General features: G+C 42.6%; 1 protein-coding gene across 1 annotated transcript in view; it reads left to right on the forward strand.

The window, feature by feature from the left end:
* LOC126204163 (histidine-rich protein PFHRP-II-like) overlaps positions 1 to 17,712 on the forward strand; it is a 161,469-nt gene that overhangs the window by 96,410 nt on the left and 47,347 nt on the right. The window contains exon 3 of the mRNA XM_049938570.1: positions 12,961 to 13,156. Within this exon, the coding sequence (XP_049794527.1) occupies positions 12,961 to 13,156 (196 nt within the window). The remainder of the gene's footprint in view (positions 1 to 12,960; positions 13,157 to 17,712) is intronic.

A 17,712-nucleotide genomic window follows, 5' to 3' on the forward strand; every position in this document is an offset into this window, starting at 1 on the left:
TGAAAAACAAAAACTACTGGTTGCACAAAAGTGTACAGTAAGAATAAAGTGTTCACCTACAGTCATCATCTAGATACCTCTTCAAAAAGTTAGACATTTTAATTGCACCATCGTGATATATAAATTCGCTGATAAAATTTGTCATAAATAATCTAACACAATTTGAGAAGAACAGTGATATATATGCCCGTAACACTGGAGGAAAAAATGACCTTTATTACCATTATTTACGCTGTCAGTGGCTCAGGAAGGAGTGTAATTTGCAGCAAAAATTTTTTTTGATTATTTCCCCAATAACATAACATCGTGATGTTGTACCCACTAGTCTAATATAGGGTGCCTAGGAAGCTGTTTTCTCGGATCGCTAGACAACAATTGTTTTTTCCTTTATTGAATTTCGATTCCCCCCGAGGGGGTCGGGTTGGCAGGAGCTTAGTACTCTGCTCTTCAGCCTACAGGATTTTTAAAACATATGAATATAAGAAACATAAAATCAGGCGATAAAACGGTGACTTAAATTGTAAAACGGCGGAAAATTGTGGAAAGTAAAAACATAAAACAAAGGGTGGGCGATGCTAATAAAATACACAGGAAGCAGACAGGTAAAATAGTAGACAGACAATTAAAAAACACAGCGACAGTCTGGTTTCTGTTCGCAAGAGATATAAAAATCACACCCAGCGACAGTATGATGTCTGTTTGAAACACTTCGGAAAAGATGCACAACACTTAAAAATCACTGGAAACACTGCACTAAAAAGTCAGCATGAAGATGACACAACACAGCCAAGGGCAGATGGTGGGGGGGGGGAACCTGGACAGATGAGGGGAAAAAAGGGGGGAGGAGAGGAAAAACGAAAGGGGGACCGTCGGAGGGAGAGGAGTCATAAGGGAGGGGGGCAGGGCAGACGTGAGAGGGAATGGGGAAAGGAAGAGGGAAATGCAAAAGGACTCGGGGGAGAGAAGGGAGGTAGGGAAAAAACAGGATGGAAGGGGGGATGAGAGGGAGCCCAGGAAAAGGACAGAGGAAGGGAGGGGGAGGTGGACAGAGTTGATAGGAGGGATAAATGGAGGGAGAGAGGGCTTCATCTGGGAGGGGGAGTTGACAGAAGCCACCTTGGGAAAAGAGATGAATGGTGTAGAGATGGAGGGTAGGTGGGACACAGCAGTGAAGGCGTGGCAGAGGGCGGGGGTTGGAGAGGGGAGGAGCAACCAGGGGATGAGGGGGATCAAGACGGCGGGAGGAGCAGAGTATGTGGATATGTTCAAGGAATAGGAGCAGATGTGGGAAAGGAATCAAGTCGTAGAGGATCCGCGTGGGGAACGGGAGGCGTATACGGAAGGCGAGGCGAAGTGCATGGAGATGGAGGATCTGGAGGGGCTAATAGAATTTGCGGGGGGGGGGGGGTGGATATCCAGGCGGGACTGACATAAGGGAGGATAGGACAGATTAAGGATTTGTAGGTGTGGAGGATGGTAGAGGAGTTCAAGCCCCATGTCCCGCCAGAGAGGGGTTTGAGGAGTCAAGAGGCGGTTGTGAACTTTGGATTGGATAGAGCGGATATGAGGGATCCAGGTGATGTGACGGTCAATGGTGAGGCCAAGGTAGGTGAGGGTGGGGGAAAGGCTGACAGGACGGGCGCAGATGGTAAGGGACTAGACAACAAATCACGCAAATCGTATTAATAGAGTTATTTACAGTAAGTTAAATTGAGAATACTTTGCGTATTTACGAAGGTGTGTCGCAAGTAAATGGCGAAGAGTAAATAATCAATGTCCTTCGATATATACAATGCCATTGCAAGCAAAACAATACATAAGTCACTATTTTAGACGGCTCGTCTTCACTCCGGCCGCGGCTAGGCGGCGCGACGCTTCTTCTTCGTGTAGAGGCCGCTCATGTCTCGGTGTCGTCCTAGAGAGGGGTTCGTCAGCGTACTGCTGGCTGACGTCGTCTCACAGCCTTCTCTGCTCTCCCGTTCTTGATCGTACTGCCAGCGCTTGCCGTTACGCTGGGGCACATAAAATATCTCACAGGTAGCAAATCGAGTTTTAAATCTATCCAAAAATCATTTCTCCTGGACATCTCCTTATACTCAATGCACGAATTTCTGTTTAAAAACCGGCAGCCTGAAAAAAATCTTATTTTTAAGCTTAGGTAGGAAAAAACTGTGTTCATTAATGTTAACCCTAATGATGTATACATATTCTGTAAACTTACTCGTTCCACATCATTTCGATAAAAGAGTCGTTCAAATGATCTGTGGAATTTCTGTTTAAAATCCGCTAACCTGAAAAAAATCTTATTTTTAAGCGAAGTTGCATTGGTAGGGAAAAATTGCCTTCATTAATCTTAACACTAATGATGTATACATATTCTGTAAGCTGATTCGTTCCACATCATTTCGATACGTCGTTCAAATGATCTGTGGAACACGTAGCTAACTTACTAGCTTAATTTTTTATAGCTACTTGTTTTAACTCAAACGTTTGTGGCATATATTCGCTACTGGCGAATCTTGTCCCTTGAGTGGTTAAAACAACCCTACCACAACAAAGGTCAAAATTTTAATAACGATTGTGGTGTTGATCACGCTGCTAAATACTGCATTATCGGGCAACAACAGTCATATTATGTGGCAGGTGTCATTAGAGCACAATAAATAAAGTCATTTCATGTAATAATCAAAAAACTAGGCACTCATATTTTTGTGTTTCCCACGCAGGTCTCGTTGTATTATCATGGCTCAATCGTTGAAAATCTAAGTGGTTATGATTCCAAGCTCGGATGCAAAGAGGCCTAGGTTTTATCCTGCTATATTCAACAGTTTTGTAGATGCGCTTCTCAAACCATGCGTGGAGATTAAACCTTTCAAAGTTAGCACAATGGTGATGTAAAAAAATAATCAGCACTTCGAATTTAAGTTACACTTCCTTTTAACCGCTTTTATTGCAATATCACGTAGCACACAAAACATCACTTCACAATACTCATTTTATAAGCCAACTACAGGTATAATATGCGTCTTTCCAACATGACGTCCAAGACTTGACCTTTTCAAGGTCCGACTCTCTAACAGCAACTAACTAACAATCGCTTACGCGCCCAAAAATTAGAGTTACAAGTACGTCAAAGATCATAGTGACAAAAGAATGAATACACATAAGAATAATATCATTGCAATATAAACATATCGATGTATCACAAATGAAATCAAATCTGAATGTTGTCTCAGAAATATGTCAACTACTTTGCAGAAACACAGCAGAATATTACTGGTATCGAGAGGTTCAGGTGAGGTGCTGTAATGGTTGCGTAATTCAAGTACCATTACATGGTGAATGAATGAAAGTATCATAATTAATAAAATATTTCACTTTTTGACATTATATAATGAAAGTGAGGGGCGTCTAGATATCGGAGGAAACAATAAGGTAATGTTCTGAAAACATCTATTCAATTTATATCGGCACGAAGTTCCATAACTTTGGGAAGTTTTAATAGTAAATAATGTTATAGGGTCACTGAATAGCAAAGAATGTCTGAAATACGTGTTATCGTGTGTTTTAACGTCTACTCTGTTCTATGAATTATTACAGCATACAAAATGTTTGTGATCCTGTCCAAAATTCGAGTACATTTCCGTGTTCTTAAAATCATAACTGGGGCTATCATATTTTGATAATATTCTTTTGAATGATTCAACTCTTGCTTTCCGATAGTTTGAAAAATCATCTACTGATTAATATTTTAAAAGTCGAACTATACCGTTTATACAGTTGTAGGAACCATACCTACAACGAAACGCCTTGTGACGTGACGTCACTTATCGACTCGTGTAGCTTGGCTACCGACCCGCAGATCTTACGCGTGTCCAGTGCTAGCGTTTGATGAACCGCAGGAAAGAATGTGTTAGCTACCCCTTACAGTGCAGTCTCTTACGTCTGGCAAGGCTCCGCATATACCTGAAAAATTAGAGAGAAAAGGAGCAGAAACAGCTATGACAGATTGCTGGTTGATCCATGTCATTCGTCTTGCTGAGATTGATCCACGTCACTCGTCTTGCGTAGACGTCAAAGTTACTTTAATGGCATTATGCTCATAGATGTCTTGCAACGTATGCTATCAGCATAACTCTAGGTTTTATGATCTATCTAATGTTTCAACATTCCGTATTTAAAATATCACTTGTGTCTTAACACCCTTCACCGAGCGACGTGGCGCAGTGGTTAGACACTGGACTCGCCTTCGGGAGGACGACGGTTCAATCCCGCGTCCGGCCATCCTGATTTAGGTTTTCCGTGATTTCCCTAAATCGCTCCAGGAAACTGCCGGGATGGTTCCTTTGAAAGGGCACGGCCGATTCCTTCCCCATCCTCCCCTAATCCGATGAGACCGATGACCTCGCTGTCTGGTCTCCTTCCCCAAAACAACTCAACTCTTAACACCTTTCTCTAGCTTCTATTTGAAACCACCACACTTTCTTCGTTCCCGCTTTCCGTAGCATCCAAGTCTCATTTGTAAAGATAGGGGCTGTGTGGTGCATTAGTCTAATATCGATTTATCAGTTTAGTCTAATATCGATTTATTATATATATATATGAGGGAAAAATCAATACAACTTAAACCATTTGAACCTAAAGTTTGGCAGCCTCATGCGCAATGATCGTATCTTTTGCCTAGTCCTCCACCGTGCAGGAAACAGGGCGCAATTAACACTGCAAGAATTGGCCCGATGTCTGCTAATCTCCACAGTCACGAAACAAACACCACGATAAGACATGATCTATGGAGATTTGTTTTAGTCCACGTGGTGGCAGAACGGCTTTGGATGGTACGTACACTGCTGGCCATTTAAATTGCTACGCCACGAAGATGACGTGCTACAGACGCGAAATTTAACCGACAGGAAGAAAATGCTGTGATATGCAAATGATTAGCTTTTCAGAGCATTCACACAAGGCTTGGCGCCGGTGGCGATACCTACAACGTGCTGACACGGGGGAATTTTCCAACCGATTTCTCACACACAAACAGCAGTTGACCGGCGTTGCCTGGTGAAACGTTGTTGTGATGCCTCGTTTAATGAGGAGAAATGCGTACCATCACGTTTCCGACTTTGATAAAGGTCAGATTGTAGCCTATCGCGATTAAGGTTTATCGTATCGCGACATTGCTGGTCGCGTTGGTCGAGATCCAATGACTGTTAGCAGGAATGGAATCGGTGGGTTCAGGAGGGTAATACGGAAAGCCGTGCTGGATGCCAACGGCCTCGTATTACTAGCAGTCGATACGAAAGGCATCTTATCCGCATGGCTGTAAAGGATCGTGCATCCACGTCTCGATCCCTGAGTCAACAGATGGGGACGTTTGCAAGACAACAACCATCTGCACGAACAGTTCTGACGAAGTTTGCAGCAGCATGGACTATCAGCTCGGAGACCGTGGCTGCGGTTACCCTTGACGCTGCATCACAGACACGAGCGCCTGCAATGGTGTACTCAACGACGAACCTGGGTGCACGAATGGCAAAACGTTATTTTTTTCGGATGAATCCAGGTTCTGCTTACAGCATCATGATGGACGCATCCGTGTTTGGCGACATCGCGGTGAACGCACATTGGAAGCGTGTATTCGTCACTGCCATACTGGCGTATCACCCGGCGTGATGGTATGGGGTTCCATTGGTTACACGTCTCGGTCACCTCTTGTTCGCATTGACTGCACTTTGAACAGTGGTCGTTACATTTCAGATGTGTTACGACCCGTGGCTCTACCCTTCATTCGATCCCAGCGAAACCCTACATTTCAGCAGGATAATGCACGACCGCGTGTTGCTGGTCCTGTACAGGCCTTTCTGCATACAGAAAATGTTCGACTGCTGCCCTGGCCAGCATATTCTCCAGACCTCTCACCAATTGAAAACGTCTGGTCAATGGTGGCCGAGCAACTGGCTCGTCACAATACGCCAGTCACTACTCTTGATGAGGCGTGGGGGATTAGCCAAGCGGTCTAAGGCGCTGCAGTCATGGACTGTGCGGCTGGTGTCGGCGGAGGTTCGAGTCCTCCCTCGGGCATGGGTGTGTGTGTTTGTCCTTAGGATAATTTAAGTTAAGTAGTGTGTAAGCTTGGGGACTGATGACCTTAGCGGTTAAGTCCCATAAGATTTCACACACACACTACTCTTGATGAACTGTGGTATCGTGTTGAAGCTGCATGGACAGCTGTACCTGTACATGCCATCCAAGCTTTGTTTGACTCAATGCCCAGACGTATCAAGGCCGTTATTACGGCCAGAGGTGGTTGTTCTGGGTACTTATTTCTCAGGATCTATGCACCCAAATTGCGTGAAAATGTAATCACATGTCAGTTCTAGTATAATATATTTGTCCGATGAATACCCGTTTATCACTGCATTTCTTCTTGGTGTAGCAATTTTAATGGGCAGTAGTGTAGTTCAGTCTTCAGGTGTCATCCATATTTTAAGATGATGGACTCTTTCCCGCCACTTGTCTAGTCTCTTTTGCTGTGGTGGTACTGTGACTGACTCAGCTGTCTTGCGGAACCTGTTTCTTGATTTAAATTGCGAGCGTGTTTCATGTAACGAAACAGACGACGAACTTTAGCCTTTAATACTATAAATGAAAATTATCTTCTTAGTAACACAAGTAACACGTTAATGTTTCACCCTTTAATGATTTAATTTGTACTCAAACTTTCTGGTTACCATACATACGGAACGTGGGGATGAAATAAGAATACAGGAAAGAGAAAACCATGCTTTCGTAAGTCGCGTCGATTGAACGACCTGCAATCGGCAGCGGCATAGTTACAATGCCAATTTATCGACTTTATTTTTTAGATACATAAGTAAAATACACAGTGCATAGATTAGATTCCTATTTTTTTGTCTGGGATGTGTTGTCCTGAATTATACTAAAAGTATTTCCTATCACTCGATTCTAACCAGAGTTTTCGTGGAGTTTTCTTTTGTTGTAAGGCAAATACTGGAACGTAATCCACTCGCAGATTTTCCCAGATAGAACTTACTCTCCTTGCTACGATCTCGTCTAATACTTCTCTGGAAAGATCAGAACTTCAACAGCACAGGGAATGAGAGGAAAAAAAAAAACTCTGCCTTTCGTACTTTGTATGCTGAGATTGAGGGAGATATAATAATAGTCCAGAGCTTTACGGAAAACTATAATAAGTTGGGCACGGATAATGATCCGGAAACATCTTTTCAATTGATGCCTGTGTGCAAAATTGTGTAAGCTCAGAGAATTTTAATACTGCAAAAATTTACAAGGTCATTGAGAAACAACAACTTTTTGCCGAATGTCAGGCTGAGGGTTTCTAGCGAAACAATGTAGCTTCTAGAGGGAGATGGGTGTTAGACATTCGGTAATGATACAGTACCTCTCACTGACAGCTACATCCACCGCTTTCTTTTAACGGGATCTTTGACACACAGTGGCAATGAAGAGTTAGACTGCAGGTGGCGTTGGCAATTGTTATTTCAAGTATTTCGTGTTTCGCCACATGGTTCCATATTACAACGTGCGTATAAACGAACGTGACAGAATTTAGACGTTTGAGAAGTGTCATAACAGGTACGTCCAGCGCTCGCTTAGCTAGACTGGCAGTCTAAAGTTTTCGCCGCCCCTGTTTCTCCAGGCCCAGTGATCGCCAGTAAGAAATTGTGTGGCCGGCTGGCTGATAGAAGAATTGACTGCGATGCAAGAAATGAGACAGTTTCTTTTTTACTCCAAGACGTTACGCAGAGTGTATAACGTTCGTGTGTATAAAAGGGCCCAAATTCTTGGGAGCAACACCAGTTGTCTCACAGCAGCGACCAGAATACTTCAGTTACTCGCCTAAAGCCAACATGATACGCGGACAGGTGAGTCGCTCTGACAGCTGTTTACTAACTTCCACCACGTGAACCACTCGTCTTACTAACTGACGGCCAGACGGTGAAACGACATTGCGAAACATCGATCTGATGTTTCCCCGGTGTATTTCTAACTTGTGGAGTTCTCGGGTGTCCACCCGAGCCACATCGTAAGTTCTACATTTCGGCAACGAGTCTATTTCATTCGCTTCTCATCTACGAATGGAATTATATTATTAATCATATGTGGCCAGTTACTCTGACTGTGCCGCATGTGTGGGTGCCCGTTCAGCACAATGTTGTGGAACCAGTCCATACGACTTTACACTTGTATGTCGAGATAACTGATGTAGTTAAGATGTTCTAGTTTCATTTCACTTATTCGTTCTTTGAGAGGCCAGCGAAGAAAATTTAGTGCACTAAATGCGAGAAATAGTAAACTTACAGAGCTTAATTATGCTTGTTTTAAGATGTATCACAAATACGAACATAATATGTGCAGAAAAATTAAAGAGTAATAGAAGATGATATACTGTAGTCTAAACCAATTGTGACGTTGCGACGTAGATTATGAGAAGATATTGAACAAAACTTCCACAATTTCATACGTAAACGTTGACTAATTGAGTATATTACAAGCGTGTGAATCTGTTGTTCGATTTCAGCGAAATGTTATTACACTTCATTCTACTGTTGTTATTTTTATTCATGACATGATGTGTAAGCAACTTAATTTTTAACGGGTACTTACCTTCATGTAATACTAATCTCTCTGACAGTATTATTCAGAACATTAGGGCTTCATACAGTTTTCTGAATTTTCTGTAATCATCATTGGTCCCATTTTGCTGTGACTGAGAAACTGCATGAATTATGCTAAGGTGCCATATGGCATGGCAGAGCACCAGCATACAGGAATTTTATGCGTTTAATCAATCTTATTTTATTTTTATTTTGAACTGCTTGCATCTATACTTTGTAGGTACCATTTATGTAATGTAATTGGTCTTTCATGCGATATCAAAAATTACTGCTGGTGCAAAACGAAGCCTCTTCTCCTCTAACTTCATAGAAACTTCTAGTTCCTAGCAAGTCATTCAAAATGATCTAGATACTTTCAAGCGTGTGTAGGGAAACAGCAACTCAAGAAGTTTTTGTTGTTGCTGTTATTGTTGTAGTGATCTCCAAAAGCATGGCTGCCAGACCAACGGTGAAATCATCTTACGTGATTTAGTTATGCACGAGCGAGTCCGCCACCGCAGAGCGTCGGAAATTGAGGACCTCATTTAACACGGCTCCACCTACCAGAACATTAATTTACGAGTGTGAATAGAAGTTTAAGAAAACAGGAAGTCTTTATAAAGAGACAAGTAGTGGGCGGCCATCGGCATCTGAGGAAAAGGTTGAACTGATCAAGGGAACGTTCCTCAGGTATCCACAGAAGTCAACGTCTGTTGGCTGTTTCGCACATGATCAGGTAGTAGTGGCAAGTGAAGTAGATGATATATGCTTTATGCTATGAAAACATGTGGTAGAATATGCGGACTGAAAGCAAATTCTGAAAAGAGTGAATACCTATGCAGTGAAGAAAATGTATGAAACACAACAGTGAAAGGCCAGCAGATCAAGACATGTAAGAAAAGAAAGTGTCCTATGGAAGTATTGTAGAGCATATAACGACCTATGGATACGAGTGGGATATGAGCTAACTGGAAAAAAAGGAAAAGAAATTGGGAGTTGTAGAAATGGACTATCTCGGAAGATAGTGTAAAATATATCGGCGAGAAATACAATTAGGGACGCAAAGGGAGCATCATAGATAGAAAAGAAGAACGGCAGCTTGCCTGTTATGACCATAAATGCGAATGACGGATGGCAGATGGCCGAAGAACATCTTGACGTGCCATCTGCAGGGAAGAAGAAGACGGAAACGGATGGTTGCCTGCTTGGACGGGATAAGGAGGCCATGACAAAATGTGAATCGGAGGAAGACGTGGAAGCATGGGAAGATAGAAACCAGTACCGACAGATAGGTGGGATGAGGTGACATGTGTAGAAACCCCACGGAAGGGAGAGAATTTTTTATTAAATTTGATGGCAATTTCGCCTTCATTTTCAGTTTCGTATGGAGCGACCTATAAAACGTCAGGTTCCTGTGTGGCCATTGCACTGTGAACTGTTCAATTGGTACCATAATCGCTGTCACAAGCTGATGCCCGCTACTTCAGTGTTCGCTTGTGAATCTTACATTTGTACCTCATGGCCGTAATTTCAGAGCAGACAAAGATGCTAAAATAAGGATAACTTCTTTCTAAAGAAATTATACTGTTGAAAATTTGTTTCCATTTTACTTCAGATTTCATATTCACCTTAACAAAATCAGAAAAGTTATTTCAATATATTGTGAGAATACGCCATGTTCTTCATTAACTAGTGGTACTTAAGTTTTGTAGGAGCATCGTTTAAATGGTACAACCTTAAATGCTGATGGTCGTTCCTCATAAATGACCACGGTTGTGTAGCAAATACCATGTTTGTGGCTATCACATCATCACGATAATTCCCATACTTCTTGGATTAAATCACTTTGCAGATGCCTATGAAGCTCCTTGACGTATTTCCTTGCAGATGGCTGCACTGTTGCTGGCGATGATGGCTGCCACGTGTCAGCGAGCGATGTGCGGCCACGCCCACTCGTACGCCCACCAGACGGGTCCCGTGGTGGGTCCTGCCCACCCAGTCACCGTGGAGCACGCCGGACATGGAAGCCACGGACACGGAGGACACAGCGTCGACTACGTGGTAATGCTTCTTAACGTCTCTTCGATGTGAAGTTTGTTTGGCAGGTAAATCGGTTTTGTGAGGGTGGAAAGAACTTCAGGAATTCTCAGCATTGGATCTGTGAGAATGTTTACGAGCAATACTCGTTTTCGTAGCCGAGGTCACTAATGCATACTTCTGCTGTGGCTCTCCGAGGTAGCTGTTCCATTTCTGGCGGTGGAAGAAGACGCACCAAAGTCTTCAATTAAATTCCATGACCCTTCACAGTGTCCATCGGACGGGGTCGCATGCTCGTAGTCCCCTTGATATAATTCTAGAAAAGCAGTCTATGCGTCGGCTTCCAATCTCTCTTTTCCTTACAAACATAATGTTCTTCTATACAAAAGCCGATTATTGTCACCTTTACTCAACAGATACACGTAAGAGACAACTCTCATAATACACTGCGTTGGAAAGTATCATTGTGCGCAGACGAAGAAGACCTTTCTGGTTGTCAGCTGTGGTCCAGTAAACCAATGAGAAAATATTTTAGGATGCCCTTATATGGAGACTTTCTCATGTTTCCCAGTAGTCGATATTAATGTCAACAATTCTTCTCTCTCTTAGACACATACATGTGTTGGAAACTGAGTCAATTGGAGCAGTAATAGGATAAGTCTTGTGTATGAATAACGGTTTAAAGTTCAGACTTGTCCATCTCTTTTCACCATACCTCTTCCTTCCCCATATCACCGAATTATGAACATTGTGAGATATCCTACAGCTTGCGAAATAAGCTGCTGGTTATGATAGACTCATTCATGATAAACTACAGAGCATAGTCCTCAGAAAAACAGTTTGCACTTGGCGAACACTTCTTTAATTATTGTACAGAAAGGGCTGCATGGCTCGGTAAGTTCTGTTTTGACAAGCTTCTCACAGGACTTGAAAACGTGGAACAAATCCATGACTTTTTAATTTAAATTGAAAGGATTTCCTGAGGCGCCCTTTGGTTACTGTGTAGAGCAGCTATTCGCTGTAAGATTTTATTATTATCTACATCCTACCGATATCTTCCGTTTTATCCTTTTTAAAATAAATACTTACTAAAGCTGGAATTTTTAATTAGCTTTATGGGGAATAAATAGTGAATCTTACCTTGATCGGGTAGCTCTGACTCACATTCTCCTACGGAATTAAGAAAAGCAAATTAATAAATCTAAGTAAGGTACCAGAAAAAAACTTTCCCTTGTAACGAAACTTAGTATCTATCAATAATTTGGGACAAATTTAACCGTTTATTGTTCCTCCTATGTAATTTCGGAACAGCGCCAGCAAGGCGATTCGCGAGAGGTGTGACTGCACCTGTCCCAGTAGTTTTGCGACAGACGTTACGTCACACCACTGACAATTTGCACAGTCAGAAGCACGATATGAAAAGGAAAGGAAGGAAGATTAAAGACGAAGCACAAACTCGGATTAGGAAAGGATGGGGGAAAGAAATCGGCGCTGCCCTTTTGCAAAGGCATGTGGCATTTGCTTTAAGCGATTTATGGAAACCCGGAAACCTCGATGGGCAGATGTAGATTTGAACCATCGTCCGACGAATGCGAGTCCAGTTCGTTAACAAGTGTAACACTTCCCTCAGTCCCGCGGTATAGGCGTTAGAGACTCCCCCAGATATTCGCGTCAGAAGCGGATCTAAAACATGCATTCTTTTCCTGCGAACGGTCTTTCCTTGTAATATCAACACTATGCTCACATCAGAAGATGAGAAAATGGCTCTGAGCACTATGGGACTCAACTGCTGAGGTCATTAGTCCCCTAGAACTTAGAACTAGTTAAACCTAACTAACCTAAGGACATCACAAACATCCATGCTCGAGGCAGGATTCGAACCTGTGACCGTAGCGGTCTTGCGGTTCCAGACTGCAGCGCCTTTAACCGCACGGCCACTTCGGCCGGCCCGAATATGAAAAAAGTTTACAAAGTAGGCGAGGACTTTTAAAGTGATGGAATTTCTGAACATAATTAGGAGCTACTATGTGTTCTAATATAAATTTGCTGTGATCTTCAGCTGTACTACAAATTAATACGGAGCACGTTCAGTGTTTCCTAAATCAATTACAAATAAAACTACATAAACAAATGCTATTGCTAGAACAACTAAATTTTGTCCCTGCCGCCTTACTGGCGAAGCTGCAGCTGATGTAAATGAATAACAATTCTTTTTTCATTTGTAGAGAACTTACTTCTAACACAAATTCTTGAGACTATGTGACCCCCATTTTTGGTATTCTTGCAGGCGTACCCGAAGTACGAGTTCGAGTACGGGGTGTCTGACGGGCACACAGGGGACCACCACTCCCAGAAGGAGCACCGCGACGGAGACGTCGTGACTGGCGAGTACTCGCTCAAGGAGGCGGACGGCAGCGTGCGCACCGTCAAGTACCACGCCGACAAGTCCGGCTTCCACCCCGTCGTGCACCACTCGAACCACGGTGAGACACTCTCATACTCAATTACTCTGTTGGCTTACATACTTGACTAAGTATGAGCATCATCGCGCACAAATAAAAAATTGTGGTTGTGTACCAACAACGATAGGTTTTGTGTTTGTAAGGATTATGAAATATGATGTTTGGAGGGGAATCGGCACTCAAGTAGAGATTCAGTCGAAGACTTATCACTACACTTTTCTTTTGCAGAACTTCATGATCCCAGATTTTATTGTTTTGTTGTCAGATGGTACACTACTGGTCATTAAAACTGCTACACCAAGAAGAAATGTAAATGATAAACGGCTATTCATAGGACAAATATATTATACTAGAACTGACATGTGATTACATTATAATGCAATCTGATTGCATAGATCCTGAGAAATCAGTACCCAAAACAACCACCTCTGGCCGTAATAACGGCCTTGATACGTCTGGGCATTGAGTCAAACAGAACTTGGATAGCATGTACAGGTACAGCGGCCCATGCAGCTTCAACACGATACCACAGTTCATCTAGAGTAGTGACTGGCATATTGTGACGAGCCAGTTGCTCGGCCACCATTGACCAGACGTTTTCAATTGGTGAGAGATCAGGAGAATGTGCTGGCCAGGGCAGCAGTCGAATATTTTCTGTATCCAGAAAGGCCCGTAAAGGACCTGCAACATGCGGTCGTGCAATATCCTGCTGAAATGTAGGGTTTCGCTGGAATCGAATGAAGGGTAGAGCCACGGGTCGTAACACATCTGAAATGTAACGTCCACTGTTCAAAGTGCCGTCAATACGAACAAGAGGAGACCGAGACGTGTAACCAATGACACCCCATAACATCACGCCAATATGGCCATGACGAATATACGCTTCCAATGTGCGTTCACAGCGATGTCACCAAACACGGATGCGACCATCATGATGCAGAACCTGGATTCATCCGAAAAAATGACGTTTTGCCATTCGTGCACCCAGGTTCGTCGTTGAGTACACTATCGCAGGCGCTCCTGTCTGTGATGCAGCGTCAAGGGCAACCGCAGACATGGTCTCCGAGCTGATAGTCCATGCCGCTGCAAACGTCGTCAGAACTGTTCGTGCAGATGGTTGTTGTCTTGCAAACGTCCCCATCTGTTGACTCAGGGATCGAGACGTGAATGCACGATCCGTTACAGCCATGCGGATAAGATGCCTGTCGTATCGACTGCTAGTGATACGAGGCCGTTGGAATCCAGCACGGCGTTCCGTATTACCCTCCTGAACCCACCGATTCCATTCCTGCTAACAGTCATTGGATCTCGACCAACGCGACCAGCAATGTCGCGATACGATAAACCTTAATCGCGATAGGCTACAATCTGACCTTTATCAAAGTCGGAAACGTGATGGTACGCATTTCTCCTCCTTACACGTGGCATCACAACAACGTTTCACCAGGCAACGCCGGTCAACTGCTGTTTGTGTATGAGAAATCGGTTGGAAACTTTCCTCATCTAAGCACGTTGTAGGTGTCGCCACCGGCGCCAACCTTGTGTGAATGCTCTGAAAAGCTAATCGTTTGCATATCACAGCATCTTCTTCCTGTCGTTTAAATTTCGCGTCTGTAGCATGTCATCTTCGTGTTGTAGCAATTTTAATGGGCAGTAGTGTAAAAATGAGGTGGCATTGTTCCTCAGCTCCTAAAGGAACAGCAGTTAGGACAACGTATCTCCGCACGTGGTTACGCACTCTTGGGTTTCTAGAATCGACTTTTGAAAGCTGAAGTCCACGTACCTTGAAGTAGTCCCTCAGTTGTCCTCAAGACGCTTTTCCACATCCTAAAGACGGAGAAAGGGTAACATCACTGGCGGAATAAACGAGTTTGTGTCCGTCGCAGACCGACCGTACACCATGTCATTTCAGCACATCCATTGTAAATGGCATTTAAGTTGTTCAATAGATAGATGTTTAATTTTTGAGTCCATCTCCTGTACACCATATACTATGTGCTCGTACGCGAATTGAAGTACAATCAAGACTCAGCACAATACAAACATCACTCCCTGTATTTAGAAGCAGGATGTGAGTTGGTTGTAGCTGTTAATAAATAATCAGCTTCAATAGAGAGTTTTACGAATTTCGTTACAGAGCATATAATTTGATATAGGTAAATGTTATGATTTTTGGGATAGTTAAAATTTTCTTCAGTATACGAAGTATTCCGTCGGAATTAACGATATCTTTCTGAAAACCAGCCATGGTAAAACCATTCCAGCTGGTGTGCAAGACGTATGAGACAGAGGAAAAACCTTCTGACTTCAGGAAGAATTTAATAATTACAATTACAAAGAAAGCAGGAGCTGACACGTGTAAATATTACCGAACTATCGGTTAAATAAGTCAAGATTGAAAAACATCCACACGAATTATTTACAGAAGAATGGAGATGGTTCAAATGGTTCAAATGGCTCTGAGCACTATGGGACTTAACATCTGAGGTCATTAGTCCCCTAGAACTTAGAACTCCTTAAACCTAACTAACCTAAGGACGTTACACACATCCATGCCCGAGGCAGGATTCGAACCTGCGACCGTAGCGGTCACGCGGTTCCAGACTGAAGCGCCTAGAACCGCACGGCCACACGAGCCGGCGAAGAATGGAGAAACTGATAGAAACAGACCTCAGGGAAGATCAGAAGAATGTAGGAAGAATGAGATAGTATTGACCCTAAAACTTGGAAGATAGGTTAAGGAAAGGAAAACTAGAATTTGTAGACTTACAGAAAGCTTTTGACAGCGCTGACAGCGATATACTCTGTAAAATTCTGAATGTGACAGAGTTAAATTACAGAGAGCGAAAGGTTGTTTACAACTTGTACGGAAACCAGATGGCAGCTGTAAGAGTCGATGGACACAGAAGGAAAGCAGTGGTTGATAAGGGAGTGAGACAGGGTTGTAACCTATCCCTGATGGTATTCAATCTTTAATCCGAGCAAGCAGCAAAGAAAACAGAAGAAAAATTTGATGAAGGTGTTAAGGTTCAGGGAGGAGAAACAAAACTTTATGGTTTGCCGTTGAAATTGTAATAGCCCGTATCTCGTGGTCGTGCGGTAGCGTTCTCGCTTCCCACGCCCGGGTTCCCGGGTTCGATTCCCGGCGGGGTCAGGGATTTTCTCTGCCTCGTGATGGCTGGGTGTTGTGTGCTGTCCTTAGGTTAGTTAGGTTTAAGTAGTTGTAAGTTCTAGGGGACTCATGACCAAAGATGTTAAGTCCCATAGTGCTCAGAGCCATTTGAACCATTTTTGAAATTGTAATTCTCTCAGAAGCAGTAAAAGATTTGGAACGGTAACTGAATGTAATGGACAGTACCTTTAAAAGAAGATATAAGATTAACACACAAAAAAAGCGAAACATGGGTAATAGAATGTAGTCGAATTAAATCAGGCGATGCATAGGGAATTAGATTAGGAAACGTCACAGTAAAAGTTGTTGCTATTTTGGCAATAAAATAAATGATGTTGCTCGAAGTAGATAGGATAATATAAGATGTAGACTGCCAGTCTATGAAGAAGATAAATTTGCTGAAGTCGAATACGCATTTAGGTATTAGGAAGTCTTTTTTGAAGGAATGTAGTCTCGGACGGAATGAAACATGGATGAAAAAGAGTTCAGACAAGAAGAAATAGAAGCTTTGAAATATGATGCTACAGGAGAATGCTGAAGATTAGATGGATTGATTGTGTAACTAATGAAGAGAAACTGAATAGAATTAGGGAGAAAAGAAATGTGTGACACAACTTGACTAAAAGAAGGGTTGACTGATAGGACACATTCTAAGATATCAAGGGATCACCAGTTTAGCAATTGGGGGAAGTTTGGGTGATAATGACTGTAGAGTGAGACCAAGAAATGAATATAATAAGGAGGTTCAAATGGATATAGGTTGCATTAGTTATTCGGAGATGAAGAGGCTTGCACAGGACACAGTAGCATAAAGAGCTAAATGGAACCATTCTTCGGACTGAAGACCACAACAACAGCAACAACGTGGCATTTACTGTAATGAACAAGATGACGCAGTGGTTAAGGATGTAGCATCTCATTCGGGATAATCTGGGTATATATCTCCGTCTGACAAATTAAGTTTTAGTGTTTACCCTTTCTGTTAAATCGCTTAACGTGAATAGCTGATCGGAAAGGATGTAACTCATTTCCTTCTCCATCCTAGTTCTGTTCGGATTTGTGCTCGATATCTAATGACCTCCTCATCGATGGGGTGTTATATCTTCATTTCTGTCTTTTAGTTATTCTTGCTTTATGAACACGAAAATTAATAGAATGTTTGAATAAAAATTGCCTACAGTCACAATTTGTGTTTTATTAAATTACACGACACATTTCGGATCCTGCGAGTCCATTTTCAGATGCAAATAGTCTAACACACAGTTAACATTTGCTCTTGAGTAAGGTGAAATGTCTTCTCCTATTTTGAAAATGTTAGATATTTGCTTTTGTATTTCGTGAATCGAATGCGGAAAACATGTGAGAAACAGTGGAAAAAAGTAAGAAATTTACCCAACAGACAAGG

Source organism: Schistocerca nitens, chromosome 9, assembly GCF_023898315.1.
Source record: "Schistocerca nitens isolate TAMUIC-IGC-003100 chromosome 9, iqSchNite1.1, whole genome shotgun sequence".
Classification (NCBI taxonomy): Eukaryota; Metazoa; Arthropoda; class Insecta; order Orthoptera; family Acrididae; genus Schistocerca; species Schistocerca nitens.